At 48.7% G+C, this 23211-nt stretch overlaps 1 protein-coding gene across 1 annotated transcript in view; it reads left to right on the forward strand.

Annotated features, from left to right (window-relative positions):
- LOC118373687 (MAGUK p55 subfamily member 7-like) overlaps positions 1-23211 on the forward strand; it is a 295718-nt gene that overhangs the window by 176631 nt on the left and 95876 nt on the right. Inside the window, exons 8-9 of the mRNA XM_052483289.1 lie at positions 20725-20806; positions 22251-22336. Coding sequence (XP_052339249.1) covers positions 20725-20806; positions 22251-22336 — 168 coding nt within the window. The remainder of the gene's footprint in view (positions 1-20724; positions 20807-22250; positions 22337-23211) is intronic.

The following is a 23211-nucleotide window of genomic DNA, read 5'->3' on the forward strand; positions in this document are numbered from 1 at the left end:
TTGATGGATTAGCTGTGGGTTTGGAGCTCTGTGAGGAAGATGGATTGTTCTAGAATGTTCTAGAGTGTAAAACATGAGGAAACGTCTGGGCCGTTCTGGTTTGATGATGCTATTGGATTTGATCACTTGTACGTGTATTTCATTATAACTGGCAGTGGAAAGTGGATGGAGTGTTTGCTTCCATGGTGGTAGAGCACGCGCCCTCCTCTCTTTTACACGAAGCCTATTACATTTGGAACTTGTAACAGTAGTTTGTGTGTCCCCACTCACTGTAGACTCACTGTAGAGATTTCAGATCTGTACTGTTCAGTTTTGACTCATTCTTTCTAACCAAGTACCCCAACCTATTAACTTTCATCATTTTTTCTAATTGTAACTTCATCTGATTGGGTGATTTATGTGGCTGGTGGAGTGTTTGATAGAAAGCCAGACCCACCACATGTCAGCTGTAGAGGTCAAGGTCACTTCTCTCTGTGTGTCTTATGATGTGATCAGACCAAGCTCATGCCAGTCTGGATAGTGATCCACACACAGCCTCAGATCACCCTACATCACAGAAACCGCATTACTATATAGATCTCAAGGCTCACTGAAAGCGTTCCCTATCATCGGTAATCTTAAACGCCTAGAATGGTTTCAGGCCTCTTGAACACTCTTTCCCATCTTGTTTGTATAATATCTGGTTGCTTTCCTCTCCCCAAAGCGTGTTCCGAGCTCCGTGCTTCAGTGTCCCGTCCGCGCGGCGTTACGAGAGCGGGAGGTGCGGTGGTGAATGTGTGCGGCGCTCCAGGCGACATCTCTTTGGGGTTTCCCAGGCCACTTATGGAGATGAGAGGTGACATGTGAAAGTGATGTTTTCCTGGCGGGAGAATTTCTGAAGAAAACACTAAACAATCTCAGAGAGAGAGAGGGAGAGAGACACGATAACTGTCATTGTATACACACACACACACACACCTCAGAACAGAAATAGCAACCCGCAGAGCATGCTGACTCTCACACACTGTGAAACCTGCATTCAGACTCAACTTGAACAGCTGAAATGCTGAGGTGGGTCTGCTCCAATAGGTTTTCTCAGAGTGTAATGGCTCTATCTAACATTAAGAGTCTGTGGATGGGGAGGAGGAGGGTAAGACAAATGAACTGAAAGCCGTCTTTCCCAGGACAGACTCCAACACAGACTCTCTGGCAGGTCCGACTCCTCCCTGGAATTATCATGATAATGACCTGCAATTTTCCATTTTCTCATAATACCTGTTAATTGCACTCCCAGGTCAAGAGCAGGGTTAAGGAAATAAAAGAGGACATTTTAGCCCGAGTTTCTCTGCGTAGGTTTTTATTAGTTGTAATCACAAGTGATTTAATAAAACCAGTGCAGAGGCATGCAACAGGTCACCCAGAGAGGATGGAATGATCTACTGTTCTGTATTATAATGTAGGAGTACCACAGTGAATGATCTACTGTTCTGTATTATAATGTAGGAGTACCACAGTGAATGATCTACTGTTCTGTATTATAATGTAGGAGTACCACAGTGAATGATCTCCTGCTCTGTATTATAATGTAGGAGTACCACAGTGAATGATCTACTGCTCTGTATTATAATGTAGGAGTACCACAGTGAATGATCTCCTGCTCTGTATTATAATGTAGGAGTACCACAGTGAATGATCTCCTGCTCTGTATTATAATGTAGGAGTACCACAGTGAATGATCTCCTGCTCTGTATTATAATGTAGGAGTACCACAGTGAATGATCTCCTGCTCTGTACTATAATGTAGGAGTACCACAGTGAATGATCTACTGTTCTGTATTATAATGTAGGAGTACCACAGTGAATGATCTACTGTTCTGTATTATAATGTAGGAGTACCACAGTGAATGATCTACTGTTCTGTATTATAATGTAGGAGTACCACAGTGAATGATCTGCTGCTCTGTATTATAATGTAGGAGTACCACAGTGAATGATCTCCTGCTCTGTATTATAATGTAGGAGTACCACAGTGAATGATCTACTGCTCTGTATTATAATGTAGGAGTACCACAGTGAATGATCTACTGCTCTGTATTATAATGTAGGAGTACCACAGTGAATGATCTCCTGCTCTGTATTATAATGTAGGAGTACCACAGTGAATGATCTCCTGCTCTGTATTATAATGTAGGAGTACCACAGTGAATGATCTACTGCTCTGTACTATAATGTAGGAGTACCACAGTGAATGATCTACTGCTCTGTATTATAATGTAGGAGTACCACAGTGAATGATCTACTGCTCTGTATTATAATGTAGGAGTACCACAGTGAATGATCTCCTGCTCTGTATTATAATGTAGGAGTACCACAGTGAATGATCTACTGCTCTGTACTATAATGTAGGAGTACCACAGTGAATGATCTCCTGCTCTGTATTATAATGTAGGAGTACCACAGTGAATGATCTACTGCTCTGTACTATAATGTAGGAGTACCACAGTGGATGATCTACTGCTCTGTACTATAATGTAGGAGTACCACAGTGAATGATCTACTGCTCTGTATTATAATGTAGGAGTACCACAGTGAATGATCTACTGCTCTGTACTATAATGTAGGAGTACCACAGTGGATGATCTACTGCTCTGTACTATAATGTAGGAGTACCACAGTGAATGATCTACTGCTCTGTATTATAATGTAGGAGTACCACAGTGAATGATTTACTGCTCTGTATTATAATGTAGGAGTACCACAGTGAATGATTTACTGCTCTGTATTATAATGTAGGAGTACCACAGTGAATGATCTACTGCTCTGTACTATAATGTAGGAGTACCACAGTGAATGATCTCCTGCTCTGTATTATAATGTAGGAGTACCACAGTGAATGATCTACTGCTCTGTACTATAATGTAGGAGTACCACAGTGAATGATCTACTGCTCTGTATTATAATGTAGGAGTACCACAGTGAATGATTTACTGCTCTGTATTATAATGTAGGAGTACCACAGTGAATGATTTACTGCTCTGTATTATAATGTAGGAGTACCACAGTGAATGATCTACTGCTCTGTACTATAATGTAGGAGTACCACAGTGAATGATCTCCTGCTCTGTATTATAATGTAGGAGTACCACAGTGAATGATCTACTGCTCTGTACTATAATGTAGGAATACCACAGTGAATGATCCCCTGCTCTGTATTATAATGTAGGAGTACCACAGTGAATGATCCCCTGCTCTGTATTATAATGTAGGAGTACCACAGTGAATGATCTACTGCTCTGTACTATAATGTAGGAGTACCACAGTGAATGATCCCCTGCTCTGTATTATAATGTAGGAATACCACAGTGAATGATCCCCTGCTCTGTATTATAATGTAGGAGTACCACAGTGAATGATCTACTGCTCTGTACTATAATGTAGGAGTACCACAGTGAATGATTTACTGCTCTGTATTATAATGTAGGAATACCACAGTGAATGATCTCCTGCTCTGTATTATAATGTAGGAGTACCACAGTGAATGATCTCCTGCTCTGTATTATAATGTAGGAGTACCACAGTGAATGATCTACTGTTCTGTATTATAATGTAGGAGTACCACAGTGAATGATCTACTGTTCTGTATTATAATGTAGGAGTACCACAGTGAATGATCTGCTGCTCTGTATTATAATGTAGGAGTACCACAGTGAATGATCTCCTGCTCTGTACTATAATGTAGGAGTACCACAGTGAATGATTTACTGCTCTGTATTATAATGTAGGAGTACCACAGTGAATGATCTGCTGCTCTGTATTATAATGTAGGAGTACCACAGTGAATTACAAACTTAGTTTCTCAATCATGACCACATACATTCATTACTGTATTACCTGAGTATCACTTTACTTTCTTTCATTCATTTAGTTTTTCAGACGATGCGTTGTATTTCCTCTCTGGGATTAAGTATGCAAGGCCTCATAAATGCTCAGTTGGCTCTGTTTCTGAATGGTCCTATATGTAATGGGGGTGATATGCCATCCGTCTGACGTAAGGCTGAATGGCACACTTTTAGAGATATGATTGGAGGTAATTGCGTTTTAATGTCCAGGAGGCCTTGTTTCCATTGTGATTCTATTTTCCACAGTAAACATCTGGTGAGAGCAAAATGCTAGCATGTGGTTTCCACTACATTTGTATTTATATCCTAAATACTTCAGTCAACATGGTGGCAGGTAGCGGACTTGCCGAGCCAAAGTGAGAGTTTATTGTCGCCGTTACAATTTGCTGTTAAGTGACATCATGTCAAAACACGTTCTCGCACACTGGCCCGAACACTCACATTTGTTTTTTCTTGTCTCGTTCAATTTGCAGGGAAAAATAATATTTGTTGAATGCCACAGGCTCAGACAATGTTATGAGTGGTTGTTACGGACTGAGGGATGTGTGTGTGAAATGGAGACGCCTGCTTGTTTTTGCTGGCAGGTTGAGGGGGGTAAGAGGATCCCCTCTGGTTCTCCGCTATGACCAGGCCACACACCCAGACTCCTGAAGCCCCATCCACACCACCAGTCCTGTTGTTCCAGCCAGAGTCCCAATCCCAGCTCTTGACTTCTGTCCTCTGTTTCTCCACCATGGCCAGGCCAGACACCCAGCCCCAGTGTGCTGTGCTAAGGTCTGAAGCCTCTCCTGCTGCTTCTCCTACTGCTGCTATAACTGTCCAGGCCCCCCAGCACCTATACTTAATCCCCAATAATTATTTACCCCCCTGAAGGCCCAGCCAGCCATCCAGCCCTATGTCTGCAGCTGCAGTAACTGTCCTGGCCCCTACCTCAGTCTCTCTGCCCTGGGCCACAGCCACCAGCCCCCTGAAACCTAAGCCAGCCAGTAGGCTCTGGTCCTGACTGACGTGTGTTGAGCAGAGGGCTGAGGTCTCTCCTACTGCAGCAGTAACTGTCCTGGCCCCTGCCCCACTCTATCGTTGCTCCAGCGCATGTTGAAAAGGCCCTGGAAGATATCGCTTGCCTCTCGTTCGCGCTCAGAAATGCACGCTCGCCTCCTATATACCGTGAGGCAATCCAGATTGTCCCTGACCCCCCCAAGCCCCGCTCTCTTTCCTCTTTCTCAAAGTTGAGTGAATATGTAAAGTGTGAGCCATTTGTCATCACGTACTTAATACGGCAACCTTGTCTCGCTCTGCATGTGTTTTTTATACGGCCGTTCACAGAGCCTCGGAGAGAGAATATAACTAACAGTCTGATATGGATGAATATTTCTCCAATTCTCATCACACCGCAGAGATTAAGCTATTGAGTTTTGGCCGGGCCTACAATAACGATCAGAAACATTTTATGTGTTCAAAATATAGTAATAGTGGTCGGAGCAGAGGTTCCCATATGGAGCTGATCAGGGGGAGAGCAGAGGATCACCTTACTTACTGATGAGTAATTGACCTAAAAGCACTGCTGATTCCACCAGGACTATTCCACATCGCTAACTTCTCCAACATATCATTTTTCGGGGAGAGAGGCTCTCTCGCTTCTTATAAGTAATGCCTATTTTTAGACCTCCGCCCGGAGTCGGAAGACTCTTAGGGAGGTGAGGGGCGAAAAGCGAAACAAAATACACACACAGAGACACTTCCTTATGTTTCCCTCCTCTTGGGCTATCTATTTGGTGAGAATGACGATGTTTAGCCAGTCACTTGATGGTTAAGTGGTGGCCCTTCTACTTACTAGTGTAGCTCATTCATCAGGCTTTGTGATTGTCCAACATCAATCATAATCCTTAAGTCCTCCTGCCTGTCAAGTCGTATCCCAAATGGCACCCTACTCACTATATAGTGCACTACATTTAACCACATGCCATAGGGTCCTGGTCGAAGGTAGTGCACTATATAGGGAATAGGGTGCCATTTGGGATGCAGCCTAGGCCTATGTCTGTCTGACTGTTAGTCAGTCTTTGGCTGGCCTGCGTTCAGGTAACCCCCGGGCACCACCGTTTCCCTGGCTCGAGTTAAACTCTCCTTGGCTCGTCCGCAACTCTCCCAAATGGCTTCCATGTGCCAGCTAGTGCTGATGGGTCTGTTAACGAACAGAGCACCCATCCTCAGGTTAGCAGCTTCAGGAGAGGCCCCATGCAGGCTAGTGAATCTTTCCCTACTGTATGTGTTTGTGGGTGTGCGCTTGTATGCACCCGTCCCAGTGTTTGAAGCCAGAGCTTCTTTTGGTTCAGGGCTGTTTATGTATTTGCTCATTAGGAGCTATGCGTCAGTGCTGTCGATGAGAGTTAACCACAGGGCATCAGCAGAACAGAGAGGCTGGGGAGGTAGGGTTAAGGTGACCATTGGGTTACAACATTTATCCCAAAACTCCTCTGTACCATGGAGGGGCCTCTACCTCTCCTAGTACTTCCAAAGCAGGTCAGGTCTGTTAGCCTGCTTACAGAACAGCTCCATTTGGCCTAGGAAATAGGGAATGAAGTGTACCAGCCTCTCCATGTGGCGCACAGCTTGTTGAGGCCCTGGAACGATGTAGCGAGGACGTGTGGACTGCCGTGGGAGAGGGAAAATTTGAAGGGTGGGAGGTAAGGAGGGGGATGTGTGGACTGCTGTGGGAGAGGGAATATTTGAAGGGTGGGAGGTAAGGAGGGGGGATGTGTGGACTGCCGTGGGAGAGGGAATATTTGAAGGTTGGGAGGTAAGGAGGGGGATGTGTGGACTGCCGTGGGAGAGGGAATATTTGAAGGGTGGGAGGTAAGGAGGGGGGATGTGTGGACTGCCGTGGGAGAGGGAATATTTGAAGGGTGGGAGGTAAGGAGGGGGATGTGTGGACTGCCGTGGGAGAGGGAATATTTTAAGGGTGGGAGGTAAGGAGGGGGATGTGTGGACTGCCGTGGGAGAGGGAATATTTGAAGGGTGGGAGGTAAGGAGGGGGATGTGTGGACTGCCGTGGGAGAGGGAAAATTTGAGGGGTGGGAGGTAAGGAGGGGGATGTGGACTGCCGTGGGAGAGGGAAAATTCGAGGGGTGGGAGGTAAGGAGGGGGATGTGTGGACTGCCGTGGGAGAGGGAAAATTTGAGGGGTGGGAGGTAAGGAGGGGGATGTGTGGACTGCCGTGGGAGAGGGAAAATTTGAGGGGTGGGAGGTAAGGAGGGGGACGTGTGAACTGCCATGGGGGAGGGGTGGCAGGTAAGGAGGGAGGCCGTGTGAACTGTCGTGGGAGAGGGGCAGGTAAGGAGGGAGGCCGTGTGAACTGTCGTGGGAGAGGGGAAGGTAAGGAGGAGGGACATGTGGACTGCCGTGGGGGAGGGGTGGGAGGTAAAGAGGGGGGACGTGTGAACTGCTGTGGGAGGGGTGGGAGGTAAGGAAGCAGGAGGTGTGAACTGCTGTGGGAGGTAAGGAGGCAGGACGTGTGAACTGTGGGAGGGGTGGGAGGTAAGGAGGCAGGACGTGTGAACTGCTGTGGGAGGTAAGGAGGGAGGACGTGTGGACTGCTGTGGGAGGTAAGGAGGGAGGACGTGTGGACTGCTGTGGGAGGGATGGGAGGTAAGGAGGGAGGACGTGTGGACTGCTGTGGGAGGACGTGTGGATTGCTGTGGGAGGTAAGGAGGGAGGACTAATGTGGACTGCTGTGGGAGGTAAGGAGGTGGGACGTGTAGACTACTGTGGGAGGTAAGGAGGGAGGACGTGTGGACTGCTGTGGAAGAGGGAAAAGTTGGTCATTAACTTTCAAACGATCAGAGAGTGGGTCAAACTGATTACTATACGTGAAGTGCTCATTAGTTCAACAGCTCGGTGTTAGTTGATGTAAACAAGTCGTCACTAATGTCTCCCTCCTGGAGAGGACCTATCCCCCAGTCTCACCCTCCACCCCCCACACTTTCTCTTTTATCTCTTACTCTCTCTCCCTCTTCCCTCCCTCCCCTCACCCTCTTTCCTCCCCTCCTAATGGGCCTCACCTTGCTGGCCCCTGTTGGGTGGTTGCTTGGCAGTGGTTGCCCCCAGTAGTCTGTCTGATGACTTGGCTGATGACTGCAATACTCTTATCAAGGAGAGCTCGTTTTCCTACCGTATCTCAGCAGAGTTCACAATGAGGTGAACCAGGAATCATTTGCATTCCTCCCTCCTTATCGATGAAACCTAATAAAAACATTGATCACAGTCCCCCAGCCAACAACACACTGACAAAAACATCCATCACAGTCCCCCAGCCAACAACACACTGACAAAAACATCCATCACAGTTCTGGCCACCAGCCAACAACACACTGACAAAAACATCCATCACAGTCCTGTCCCCCAGCCAACAACACACTGACAAAAACATCCATCACAGTCCTGTCCCCCAGCCAACAACACACTGACAAAAACATCCATCACAGTCCTGTCCCCCAGCCAACAACACACTGACAAAAACATCCATCACAGTCCTGTCCCCCAGCCAACAACACACTGACTAAAACATCCATCACAGTCCCCCAGCCAACAACACACTGACAAAAACATCCATCACAGGCCCCCAGCCAACAACACACTGACAAAAACATCCATCACTGTCCCCCAGCCAACAACACACTGACAAAAACATCCATCACAGTCCTGTCCCCCAGCCAACAACACTGACAAAAACATCCATCACAGTCCCCCAGCCAACAACACACTGACAAAAACATCCATCACAGTCCTGTCCCCCAGCCAACAACACACTGACAAAAACATCCATTGAAGTCCTGTCCCCCAGCCAACAACACACTGACAAAAACATCCATCACAGTCCCCCAGCCAACAACACACTGACAAAAACATCCATCACAGTCCTGTCCCCCAGCCAACAACACACTGACAAAAACATCCATTGAAGTCCTGTCCCCCAGCCAACAACACACTGACAAAAACATCCATCACAGTCCCCCAGCCAACAACACACTGACAAAAACATCCATCACAGGCCCCCAGCCAACAACACACTGACAAAAACATCCATCACAGGCCCCCAGCCAACAACACACTGACAAAAACATCCATCACTGTCCCCCAGCCAACAACACACTGACAAAAACATCCATCACAGGCCCCCAGCCAACAACACACTGACAAAAACATCCATCACAGTCCCCCAGCCAACAACACACTGACAAAAACATCCATCACAGGACCCCAGCCAACAACACACTGACAAAAACATCCATCACAGGCCCCCAGCCAACAACACACTGACAAAAACATCCATCACAGTCCCCCAGCCAACAACACACTGACAAAAACATCCATCACAGTCCTGGCCACCAGCCAACAACACACTGACAAAAACATCTATCACAGTCCTGGCCACCAGCCAACAACACACTGACAAAAACATCCATCACAGTCCCCCAGCCAACAACACACTGACAAAAACATCCATCACAGTTCCCCAGCCAACAACACACTGACAAAAACATCCATCACAGTCCCCAGCCAACAACACACTGACAAAAACATCCATCACAGTCCCCCAGCCAACAACACACTGACAAAAACATCCATCACAGTCCCCCAGCCAACAACACACTGACAAAAACATCCATCACAGTCCTGTCCCCCAGCCAACAACACACTGACAAAAACATCCATCCCAGTCCTGTCCCCCAGCCAACAACACACTGACAAAAACATCCATCCCAGTCCAGTCCCCAGCCAACAACACACTGACAAAAACATCCATCACAGGCCCCCAGCCAACAACACACTGACAAAAACATCCATCACAGGCCCCCAGCCAACAACACACTGACAAAAACATCCATCACAGGCCCCCAGCCAACAACACACTGACAAAAACATCCATCACAGCCCCCAGCCAACAACACACTGACAAAAACATCCATCACAGTCCCCCAGCCAACAACACACTGACAAAAACATCCATCCCAGTCCTGTCCCCAGCCAACAACACACTGACAAAAACATCCATCCCAGTCCAGTCCCCAGCCAACAACACACTGACAAAAACATCCATCACAGGCCCCCAGCCAACAACACACTGACTAAAACATCCATCACAGTTCCCCAGCCAACAACACACTGACAAAAACATCCATCACAGTCCCCCAGCCAACAACACACTGACAAAAACATCCATCACAGTCCCCCAGCCAACAACACACTGACTAAAACATCCATCACAGTTCCCCAGCCAACAACACACTGACAAAAACATCCATCCCAGTCCTGTCCCCCAGCCAACAACACACTGACAAAAACATCCATCCCAGTCCTGTCCCCCAGCCAACAACACACTGACAAAAACATCCATCACAGTCCCCCAGCCAACAACACACTGACTAAAACATCCATCACAGTCCCCCAGCCAACAACACACTGACAAAAACATCCATCACAGTCCCCCAGCCAACAACACACTGACAAAAACATCCATCACAGTCCCCCAGCCAACAACACACTGACAAAAACATCCATCACAGTCCCCCAGCCAACAACACACTGACTAAAACATCCATCACAGTCCCCCAGCCAACAACACACTGACAAAAACATCCATCACAGTCCCCCAGCCAACAACACACTGACTAAAACATCCATCACAGTCCCCCAGCCAACAACACACTGACTAAAACATCCATCACAGTTCCCCAGCCAACAACACACTGACAAAAACATCCATCACAGGCCCCCAGCCAACAACACACTGACAAAAACATCCATCACAGGCCCCCAACCAACAACACACTGACAAAAACATCCATCACAGTCCCCCAGCCAACAACACACTGACAAAAGCATCCATCACAGTCCCCCAGCCAACAACACTGACAAAAACATCCATCACAGTCCTGTCCCCCAGCCAACAACACACTGACAAAAACATCCATCACAGTCCTGTCCCCCAGCCAACAACACACTGACTAAAACATCCATCACAGTCCCCCAGCCAACAACACACTGACTAAAACATCCATCACAGTTCCCCAGCCAACAACACACTGACAAAAACATCCATCACAGGCCCCCAGCCAACAACACACTGACAAAAACATCCATCACAGGCCCCCAGCCAACAACACACTGACAAAAACATCCATCACAGTCCCCCAGCCAACAACACACTGACAAAAACATCCATCACAGTCCCCCAGCCAACAACACACTGACAAAAACATCCATCACAGTCCTGCCCCCCAGCCAACAACACTGACAAAAACATCCATCACAGTCCTGTCCCCCAGCCAACAACACACTGACAAAAACATCCATTACAGTCCTGTCCCCCAGCCAACAACACACTGACAAAAACATCCATCACAGGCCCCCAGCCAACAACACACTGACAAAAACATCCATCACAGTCCCCCAGCCAACAACACACTGACAAAAACATCCATCACAGTCCCCCAGCCAACAACACACTGACAAAAACATCCATCACAGTCCCCAGCCAACAACACACTGACAAAAACATCCATCACAGTCCCCCAGCCAACAACACACTGACAAAAACATCCATCACAGTTCCCCAGCCAACAACACACTGACAAAAACATCCATCACAGTCCCCCAGCCAACAACACACTGACAAAAACATCCATCCCAGTCCTGGCCAACACACTGACAAAAACATTCATCCCCAGCCAACAACACACTGACAAAAACATCATCACAGTCCCCCCAGCCAACAACACACTGACAAAAACATCCATCACAGTCCCCAGCCAACAACACACTGACAAAAACATCCATCACAGTTCCCCAGCCAACAACACACTGACAAAAACATCCATCACAGTCCCCAGCCAACAACACACTGAGCCAAAAACATCCATCACAGTCCCCCAGCCAACAACACACTGACAAAAACATCCATCACAGTCCCCAGCCAACAACACACTGACAAAAACATCCATCACAGTCCTGTCCCCAGCCAACAACACACTGACAAAAACATCCATCCCAGTCCAGTCCCCCAGCCAACAACACACTGACAAAAACATCCATCACAGCCCCCAGCCAACAACACACTGACAAAAACATCCATCACAGGCCCCCAGCCAACAACACACTGACAAAAACATCCATCACAGTCCCCAGCCAACAACACACTGACAAAAACATCCATCACAGTCCCCCAGCCAACAACACACTGACAAAAACATCCATCACAGTCCAGTCCCCCAGCCAACAACACACTGACAAAAACATCCATCACAGTCCCCAGCCAACAACACACTGACAAAAACATCCATCACAGGCCCCCAGCCAACAACACACTGACAAAAACATCCATCACAGTTCCCCAGCCAACAACACACTGACAAAAACATCCATCACAGTCCCCCAGCCAACAACACACTGACAAAAACATCCATCACAGTCCCCAGCCAACAACACACTGACAAAAACATCCATCACAGTCCCCAACACACTGACAAAAACATCCATCACAGTCCCCCCAGCCAACAACACACTGACAAAAACATCCATCACAGTCCTGTCCCCCAGCCAACAACACACTGACAAAAACATCCATCACAGTCCCCCAGCCAACAACACACTGACAAAAACATCCATCACAGTCCCCCAGCCAACAACACACTGACAAAAACATCCATCACAGTCCCCAGCCAACAACACACTGACAAAAACATCCATCACAGTCCCCAGCCAACAACACACTGACAAAAACATCCATCAAGTCCCCAGCCAACAACACACTGACAAAAACATCCATCACAGTCCCCCAACAGCCAACAACACACTGACAAAAACACACTCCCCAGCCAACAACACAAAAACATCCATCACAGTCCCCCAGCCAACAACACACTGACAAAAACATCCATCACAGTCCCCAGCCAACAACACACTGACAAAAACATCCATCACAGGCCCCCAGCCAACAACACACTGACAAAAACATCCATCACAGTCCCCAGCCAACAACACACTGACAAAAACATCCATCACAGTCCCCAGCCAACAACACACTGACAAAACATCCATCACAGTCCCCAGCCAACAACACTGACAAAAACATCCATCACAGTCCTGTCCCCAGCCAAAAACACTGACAAAAACATCCATCACAGTCCTGTCCCCAGCCAACAACACACTGACAAAAACATCCATCACAGTCCCCCAGCCAACAACACACTGACAAAAACATCCATCACAGTCCCCAGCCAACAACACACTGACAAAAACATCCATCACAGTCCCCCAGCCAACAACACACTGACAAAAACATCCATCACAGTCCCCCAGCCAACAACACACTGACAAAAACATCCATCACAGTCCCCCAGCCAACAACACACTGACAAAAACATCCATCACAGTCCCCAGCCAACAACACACTGACAAAAACATCCATCACAGTCATGTCCCCCAGCCAACAACACACTGACAAAAACATCCATCACAGTCCTGTCCCCCAGCCAACAACACACTGACAAAAACATCCATCCCACAGTCCCCAGCCAACAACACACTGACAAAAACATCCATCACAGTCCCCAGCCAACAACACACTGACAAAAACATCCATCACAGTCCAGTCCCCAGCCAACAACACACTGACAAAAACATCCATCACAGTCCTGTCCCCAGCCAACAACACACTGACAAAAACATCCATCACCTGTCCCCAGCCAACAACACACTGACAAAAACATCCATCACAGTCCCCAGCCAACAACACACTGACAAAAACATCCATCACAGGTCCCCCAGCCAACAACACACTGACAAAAACATCCATCACAGTCCCCCAGCCAACAACACACTGACAAAAACATCCATCACAGTCCCCAGCCAACAACACACTGACAAAAACATCCATCACAGTCCCCCAGCCAACAACACACTGACAAAAACATCCATCACAGTTCCCCAGCCAACAACACACTGACAAAAACATCCATCACAGGCCCCCAGCCAACAACACACTGACAAAAACATCCATCACAGTCCCCCCAGCCAACAACACACTGACAAAAACATCCATCACAGTCCTGTCCCCCAGCCAACAACACACTGACAAAAACATCCACTGACAAAAACATCCACAGTCCCCAGCCAACAACACACTGACAAAAACATCCATCACAGTTCCCCAGCCAACAACACACTGACAAAAACATCCATCACAGTCCCCCAGCCAACAACACACTGACAAAACATCCATCACAGTCCCCCAGCCAACAACACACTGACAAAAACATCCATCACAGTCCCCCAGCCAACAACACACTGACAAAAACATCCATCCCAGTCCTGTCCCCCAGCCAACAACACACTGACAAAAACATCCATCCCAGTCCAGTCCCCCAGCCAACAACACACTGACAAAAACATCCATCACAGGCCCCCAGCCAACAACACACTGACAAAAACATCCATCACAGGCCCCCAGCCAACAACACACTGACAAAAACATCCATCCCAGTCCCCCAGCCAACAACACACTGACAAAAACATCCATCCCAGTCCTGTCCCCCAGCCAACAACACACTGACAAAAACATCCATCCAGTCCAGTCCCCAGCCAACAACACACTGACAAAAAACATCCATCACAGTTCCCCAGCCAACAACACACTGACAAAAACATCCATCACAGCCCCCAGCCAACAACACACTGACAAAAACATCCATCACAGTTCCCCAGCCAACAACACACTGACAAAAACATCCATCACAGTCCCCCAGCCAACAACACACTGACAAAAACATCCATCACAGTCCCCCAGCCAACAACACACTGACAAAAACATCCATCACAGTCCTGTCCCCAGCCAACAACACACTGACAAAAACATCCATCACAGGTCCCCAGCCAACAACACACTGACTAAAACTTCCATCACAGTCCCCCAGCCAACAACACACTGACAAAACATCCATCACAGTCCCCCAGCCAACAACACACTGACAAAAACATCCATCACAGTCCCCCAGCCAACAACACACTGACAAAAACATCCATCACAGTCCCCCAGCCAACAACACACTGACAAAAACATCCATCACAGTCCCCAGCCAACAACACACTGACAAAAACATCCATCACAGTCCCCCAGCCAACAACACACTGACAAAAACATCCATCACAGTCCCCCAGCCAACAACACACTGACAAAAACATCCATCACAGTCCCCAGCCAACAACACACTGACAAAAACATCCATCACAGCCCCCAGCCAACAACACACTGACAAAAATCCATCCAGCCAACAACACACTGACAAAAACATCCATCACAGGCATCCCCAGCCAACAACACACTGACAAAAACATCCATCACAGTCCCCCAGCCAACAACACACTGACAAAAACATCCATCACAGTCCCCAGCCAACAACACTGACAAAAACATCCATCACAGTCCTGTCCCCAGCCAACAACACACTGACAAAAACATCCATCACAGTCCTGTCCCCCAGCCAACAACACACTGACAAAAACATCCATCACAGTCCCCAGCCAACAACACACTGACAAAAACATCCATCACAGTTCCCCAGCCAACAACACACTGACAAAAACATCCATCACAGTCCCCAGCCAACAACACACTGACAAAAACATCCATCACAGGCCCCCAGCCAACAACACACTGACAAAAACATCCATCACAGTCCCCCAGCCAACAACACACTGACAAAACATCCATCACAGTCCCCCAGCCAACAAACACTGACAAAAACATCCATCACAGTCATGTCCCCCAGCCAACAACACACTGACAAAAACATCCATCCCAGTCCTGTCCCCCAGCCAACAACACACTGACAAAAACATCCATCCCAGTCCAGTCCCCCAGCCAACAACACACTGACAAAAACATCCATCACAGTTCCCCAGCCAACAACACACTGACAAAAACATCCATCACAGGCCCCCAGCCAACAACACACTGACTAAAACATCCATCACAGTTCCCCAGCCAACAACACACTGACAAAAACATCCATCACAGTCCCCCAGCCAACAACACACTGACAAAAACATCCATCACAGTCCCCCAGCCAACAACACACTGACTAAAACATCCATCACAGTCCTGTCCCCCAGCCAACAACACACTGACAAAAACATCCATCACAGGCCCCCAGCCAACAACACACTGACTAAAACATCCATCACAGTCCCCAGCCAACAACACACTGACAAAACATCCATCACAGTCCCCCAGCCAACAACACACTGACAAAAACATCCATCACAGTCCCCAGCCAACAACACACTGACAAAAACATCCATCACAGTCCCCCAGCCAACAACACACTGACAAAAACATCCATCACAGTCCCCCAGCCAACAACACACTGACAAAAACATCCATCACAGTCCCCCAGCCAACAACACACTGACTAAAACATCCATCACAGTCCCCAGCCAACAACACACTGACTAAAACATCCATCACAGTTCCCCAGCCAACAACACACTGACAAAAACATCCATCACAGGCCCCCAGCCAACAACACACTGACAAAAACATCCATCACAGGCCCCCAACCAACAACACACTGACAAAAACATCCATCACAGTCCCCAGCCAACAACACACTGACAAAAGCATCCATCACAGTCCCCCAGCCAACAACACTGACAAAAACATCCATCACAGTCCTGTCCCCCAGCCAACAACACACTGACAAAAACATCCATCACAGTCCTGTCCCCCAGCCAACAACACACTGACTAAAACATCCATCACAGTCCCCCAGCCAACAACACACTGACTAAAACATCCATCACAGTTCCCCAGCCAACAACACACTGACAAAAACATCCATCACAGGCCCCCAGCCAACAACACACTGACAAAAACATCCATCACAGGCCCCCAGCCAACAACACACTGACAAAAACATCCATCACAGTCCCCCAGCCAACAACACACTGACATAAACATCCATCACAGTCCCCCAGCCAACAACACTGACAAAAACATCCATCACAGTCATGTCCCCCAGCCAACAACACACTGACAAAAACATCCATCACAGTCCTGTCCCCCAGCCAACAACACACTGACAAAAACATTCATCACAGTCCTGTCCCCCAGCCAACAACACACTGACAAAAACATCCATCACAGTCCCCCAGCCAACAACACACTGACAAAAACATCCATCACAGTCCCCCAGCCAACAACACACTGACAAAAACATCCATCACAGTCCCCCAGCCAACAACACACTGACAAAAGCATCCATCACAGTCCCCCAGACAACAACACTGACAAAAACATCCATCACAGTCCTGTCCCCCAGCCAACAACACACTGACAAAAACATCCATCACAGTCCTGTCCCCCAGCCAACAACACACTGACAAAAGCATCCATCACAGCCCCCCAGCCAACAACACTGACAAAAACATCCATCACAGTCCTGTCCCCCAGCCAACAACACACTGACAAAAACATCCATCACAGTCCCCCAGCCAACAACACACTGACAAAAACATCCATCACAGTCCCCCAGCCAACAACACACTGACAAAAACATCCATCACAGTCCCCCAGCCAACAACACACTGACTAAAACATCCATCACAGTCCCCCAGCCAACAACACACTGACTAAAACATCCATCACAGTTCCCCAGCCAACAACACACTGACAAAAACATCCATCACAGGTCCCCAGCCAACAACACACTGACTAAAACATCCAGTCCAGTCCCCCAGCCAACAACACACTGACAAAAACATCCATCACAGGCCCCCAGCCAACAACACACTGACAAAAACATCCATCACAGTCCCCCAGCCAACAACACACTGACAAAAGCATCCATCACAGTCCCCCAGCCAACAACACTGACAAAAACATCCATCACAGTCCTGTCCCCCAGCCAACAACACACTGACAAAAACATCCATCACAGTCCTGTCCCCCAGCCAACAACACACTGACAAAAACATCCATCACAGTCCCCCAGCCAACAACACACTGAGAAAAACATCCATCACAGTCCTGTCCCCCAGCCAACAACACACTGACAAAAACATCCATCACAGTCCCCCAGCCAACAACACACTGACAAAAGCATCCATCACAGTCCCCCAGCCAACAACACACTGACAAAAACATCCATCACAGTCCCCCAGCCAACAACACACTGACAAAAGCATCCATCACAGTCCCCAGCCAACAACACACTGACAAAAGCATCCATCACAGTCCCCCAGCCAACAACACTGACAAAAACATCCATCACAGTCCTGTCCCCCAGCCAACAACACACTGACAAAAACATCCATCCCAGTCCTGTCCCCCAGCCAACAACACACTGACAAAAACATCCATCACAGGCCCCCAGCCAACAACACACTGACAAAAACATCCATCACAGTCCCCCAGCCAACAACAACACTGACAAAAACATCCATCACAGTCCTGGCCCCCAGCCAACAACACACTGACAAAAACATCCATCACAGTCCCCCAGCCAACAACACACTGACAAAAACATCCATCACAGTCCTGGCCCCCAGCCAACAACACACTGACAAAAACATCCCAACTGGATGAAAAGCAGAGAGCTGCCACCCTCCGCCCCCTGCGGTCTGGACACTGCTCTGAGAAATGACACAGACCTGTATCTCTCTCTGTCTCTCTCTCTGTTTGCTTTGTCTCCCTGCCCTCTCTCTGTCTGGTGCCCCCTCCCTCCTCATCTCTCTCCCTCCCTCTCCTATTACATCATGTTTCAGCTGTTTATAGTCTCTGTAAAGGGTTAGCTGTGACCTTGACACCAGGGTTTGACAGTGTTCTGCCCTCTTCACCCCTCCTCTGATTTCCTTCTACCAAAACCTCTCTGGTTACCATAATTGGACAAACTATTTGATGAAATGGAAAAGCTGTGAAGATCTCTGACCTGAGGAGCGTCTTATCCCCGTGTTAAAGGAAGGGCCTCTGCTCTTTCCATCTAGACCAGCCGCCATCTCGTCTTCTTAACTCAACGTCACATAGAGGAAAGGACCTTGAGAAAAGTATTATTGGGGGAGAAAACCATTTAGGAGGGAACAGGTTGAGAAAACGGTCAGGGTGACGTGGTAATTTAGTGGAAGAAACCAGTGATCTCTCTGCGTTTCTTGTCAGCCATGACACTCCTGCCTGTTGGACCTATGGAGGTACTATATTTAGGGAGGTCGCCCAAGAAAAATGAAACGGAAGGACGTTTGGTTGGCCACCGCCTCGTCATTGACGTCTCTGAGTGCCCCTGGCTAGGCCCTTGTAGCAGTTGGTTAGAACAACATGGCAGTTCGTTTGACAGTTTGAAACGAAGCACAGTCCACACACCGTGGAGAAAAAGGAGCCTCTTCTTTCACAGAAACAATAACAGTCTTGAAGATGATGTGAATAACAGGTAGAGACGAGAGGAGCGAGGGATGAATCCTTTCTAGTTCGTAACTATGTGCCTAGACGACACGTCTACGGAGCCATTACCCGTCTGGCGCTGTCCGGTCGGATAGGCTGGCGGTGATGACACTCAATGCTTTGGCTGGGAATCGAAAAAGGTTTCGCCGTCTCTCGTCTCGCTGTGTGCCAGCGTCCGTCCACCATCCAGCACTCTGCCGACAAGTTGCTTGTGGAAGGGCGGGGCGGGTTGGCTGTTGGCACACCCTGGACCCATTGTCTCTGGCTGGCTGAAGAGAGGGAGAGAGAGAAGCCCTGGTAAATGCATCACTGGCTGCACTGAAACCTCATCCCTTCTGTCCTCTATATCCTGTCTGCATGTCTCTCCCCCTGCCCTCTGTGTCCTGGTCTCAGCTATGGGGCAGTAAAGATGACAGTGAAAACACAGGGTGTCTGGAGAGAGAGAGCGAGAGAGAGGGCGAGGGAGACGATGTCTGCTGAGGTTACAGGGCTGAAGGTTAACTATCTGCTAGGACCTCACTTTTCCTTCAGTCAGGGGCTGGTCCAGACAGACATGGTCCCGGGATGGATGTCTATGCCGGGTAAGGTTTGGACTGTACTGTGCAGCCTGTGCTGTGGCGTTCATGTCAACCAGTAAGGGGATTCATCCCAGTGGTTGATTTGAAGTGGGGTTTGGATTGGAAATCATAGAGGTGTAGCAGGTTGGAAGAGATGGTTGACCAGAAAATGTCTGTTTGATGTTCATGATGGAATCTCTGGAAATTGGTACACGTGTAACACCATATGATGGCCTCCCGAGTGGCGCAGTGGTCTAAGGCACTGCATCTCAGGGCCAGCTGTGCCACTGAAGACTCTGGGTACGAGTCCAGGCTCTGTCACAGCCGGCCGCGACAGGGAGACCTATGGGGAGGCGCAGCGTCGTCTGGGTTAGGGGAGGGTTTGGCCGGCAGGGATGTCCTTGTCCCATCGCGCTCTAGTGACACCTGTGGCGAGCCGGGCACAGTGCACGCTGACACGGTCGCCAGGTGTACGGTGTTTCCTCCGACACGTTGGTGCGGCTGGCTTCCGGTTTGGGCATCGTGTCAAGAAGCAGTGCGGCTTGGTTGGGTTGTGTTTCGGAGGACACACGGCCCTCGACCTTCGCCTTTCCCAAGTCCGTACGGGAGTTGCAACGATGAGACACCACAGAATTGGGGAGAAATGGGTGTAAAAAAATGTAATATAACAAGAACACCAATTTGTAAGTCGCTCTGGATAAGAGCGTCTGCTAAATGACTTAAATGTAAATGTAAATGTAAAAAAGAAACCTTCATATGATACTTCATCTATTGACCTGTTCCTTGTGTGTCTGTGACGCAGGGAGCTACAATAAAGCGTGATGAGCACACAGGAGCCATCCTTATCGCCAGGATCATGAGAGGTGGAGCAGCAGACAGAAGTGGTTAGTTATATTTCTCTCTCTCTCTCTCTCTCTCTCTCTCTCTCTCTCTCTCTCTCTCTCTCTCCACCCACCCACTCTCACCACCCTCTCTCTCGCTCTCTCCACCCACCCACCCTCTCTCTCGCTCTCTGTATCTTACTGTCTCTCGCTCTCTCCACCCACCCTCTCTCTCTCTCTCTCTCTCTCTCTCTCTCTCTCTCTCTCTCTCTCTCTCTCGCTCTCTCCACTCACCCACTCTCACCACCCTCTCTCTCGCTCTCTGTATCTTACTGTCTCTCGCTCTCTCCACCCACCTACTCTCACCACCCTCTCTCTCGCTCTCTCCACCCACCCACTCTCTCTCTCTCTCTCTCCCCTCCCTCTCTCTCTCTCTCTCTCTCTCTCTCTCTCTCTCTCTCTCTCTGTATCTTACTGTCTCTCGCTCTCTCCACCCACCCACTCTCACCACCCTCTCTCTCTCGCTCTCTGTATCTTAATGTCTCTCGCTCTCTCCACCCTCCCACTCTCACCACTCTCTCTCTCTCTCTCTCTCTCTCTCTCTCTCTCTCTCTGTCTCTTACTGTCTCTCGCTCTCTCCACCCACCCACTCTCACCACCCTCTCAATTCACCCACCTTCACCATTCACCCATTCACTTCAAGGGCTTTATTGGCATGGGAAACATGTGCTCTCTCCACCCACCTACTCTCACCACCCTCTCTCTAACATTGCCAAAGCAAGTGATCTTACTGTCTCTCGTCCAGACAACATACATCTTACTGTGAATATATAAAGTGAAAAACAACAAAATTAACAGTAAACATTACACATTACACATTATCTTACTGTCTCTCGCTCTCTCTCTCTCTCTCTGTCTCTTACTGTCTCTCGCTCTCTCCACCCTCCCACTCTCACCACCCTCTCTCTCTCTCTCTGTCTCTCTGTCTCTGTCTCTCTCTCTCTCTCTCTCTCTGTCTCTCTCTCTGTCTCTCTCTGTCTCTCTCTCTGTCTCTCTCTCTGTGTCTCTCTCTGTCTCTGTCTCTGTCTCTGTCTCTCTCTCTCTCTGTCTCTCTCTGTCTCTCTCTCTGTGTGTGTTATAAAGTGTATTGCTGCATACATGCCCAATAATCACTAATACCAGCATGAAGAAGAGCTAGGTGCTGCTGGAGAGCAGAGAACACCCCCCCAAGCTGTGTGTGTTACTAAAGCAATACAACCTCACACATTCATTATACTCATTTTAAAATGCAGTGGACACTTATTGTTTCATCTGATATTAACTTCCAAAGGATTTCTATTAGTAGGTCTGTATTTTCTATTGTGTGTCTATAGCTGTGTTTGTGTGCACTCTGTACAGTGTGTGTTATGTCTCTGTGTCCGTGTCTTCTCTATTTTGCTCTCCTCTCTCTTTCGTCCTCCCTCTCTCTCTTCCTCCCTCTCTCTCCCCTGTCTTGTCCCTGTCCCAGGTCTGATCCATGTAGGCGACGTGCTGAGGGAAGTGAACGGGGTTCCTGTGGATGACAAGAAGCCAGATGAAATCATCCACATTCTGGTGTGTGTGCGTGTCTGTCTGTGTGTGTTTTAGTCCATGCTTGTGTGTGTATGTTATCATTGACCTGCTGTTTATAGTTGTGTTTTGGTGCCGGGGCCCCGCGGCTATAGAGATTTACAGTCTTGTTTGTAGTGGCAGGACTCTCTCCTCCTAACTCATCCTCACTGGGCGGCCATGTCCCTATGATTCATCTGTGTTGACAGCTAAGCTAAACTCTGGCTGTACCAGCAGGCCCAGGAGCAGCCTCTGTTTGGGGTATGTTGGGCCACAAACTCCCCCTGGAAGAGACAGGCAGGGAGGGGTCCCTGTACGGGGCTTTGTAGTCGCTCCAAACACACACACACACACACCGCCACAGTCCTCAGATCAGCTCTGGGTAGAGATGGAGAGGAAAGAGAAAGATGGTTTGGAATTGGTAGACTGGGACCTGTTAAAAGCAGTGGTTGCTTTAGGACCAGAATCCTCTTGGCAGCTCTCCTATTCCCTCCGCTCCGTTCCCCCAGCAGTCATCCTCTCCTCTTCCCTCCGCTCCCCCAGCAGTCATCCTCTCCTCTTCGCTCCGCTCCCCCAGCAGTCATCCTCTCCTCTTCGCTCCGCTCCCCCAGCAGTCATCCTCTCCTCTTCCCTCCGCTCCCCCAGCAGTCATCCTCTCCTCTTCCCTCCGCTCCCCAGCAGTCATCCTCTCCTCTTCCCTCCGCTCCCCCAGCAGTCATCCTCTCCTCTTCCCTCCGCTCCCCCAGCAGTCATCCTCTCCTCTTCCCTCCGCTCCCCCAGCAGTCATCCTCTCCTCTTCCCTCTGTTCCCCAGCAGTCATCCTCTCCTCTTCCCTCTGCTCCCCCAGCAGTCATCCTCTCCTCTTCCCTCTGCTCCCCCAG

Source organism: Oncorhynchus keta, chromosome 28, assembly GCF_023373465.1.
Source record: "Oncorhynchus keta strain PuntledgeMale-10-30-2019 chromosome 28, Oket_V2, whole genome shotgun sequence".
NCBI lineage: Eukaryota > Metazoa > Chordata > Actinopteri > Salmoniformes > Salmonidae > Oncorhynchus > Oncorhynchus keta.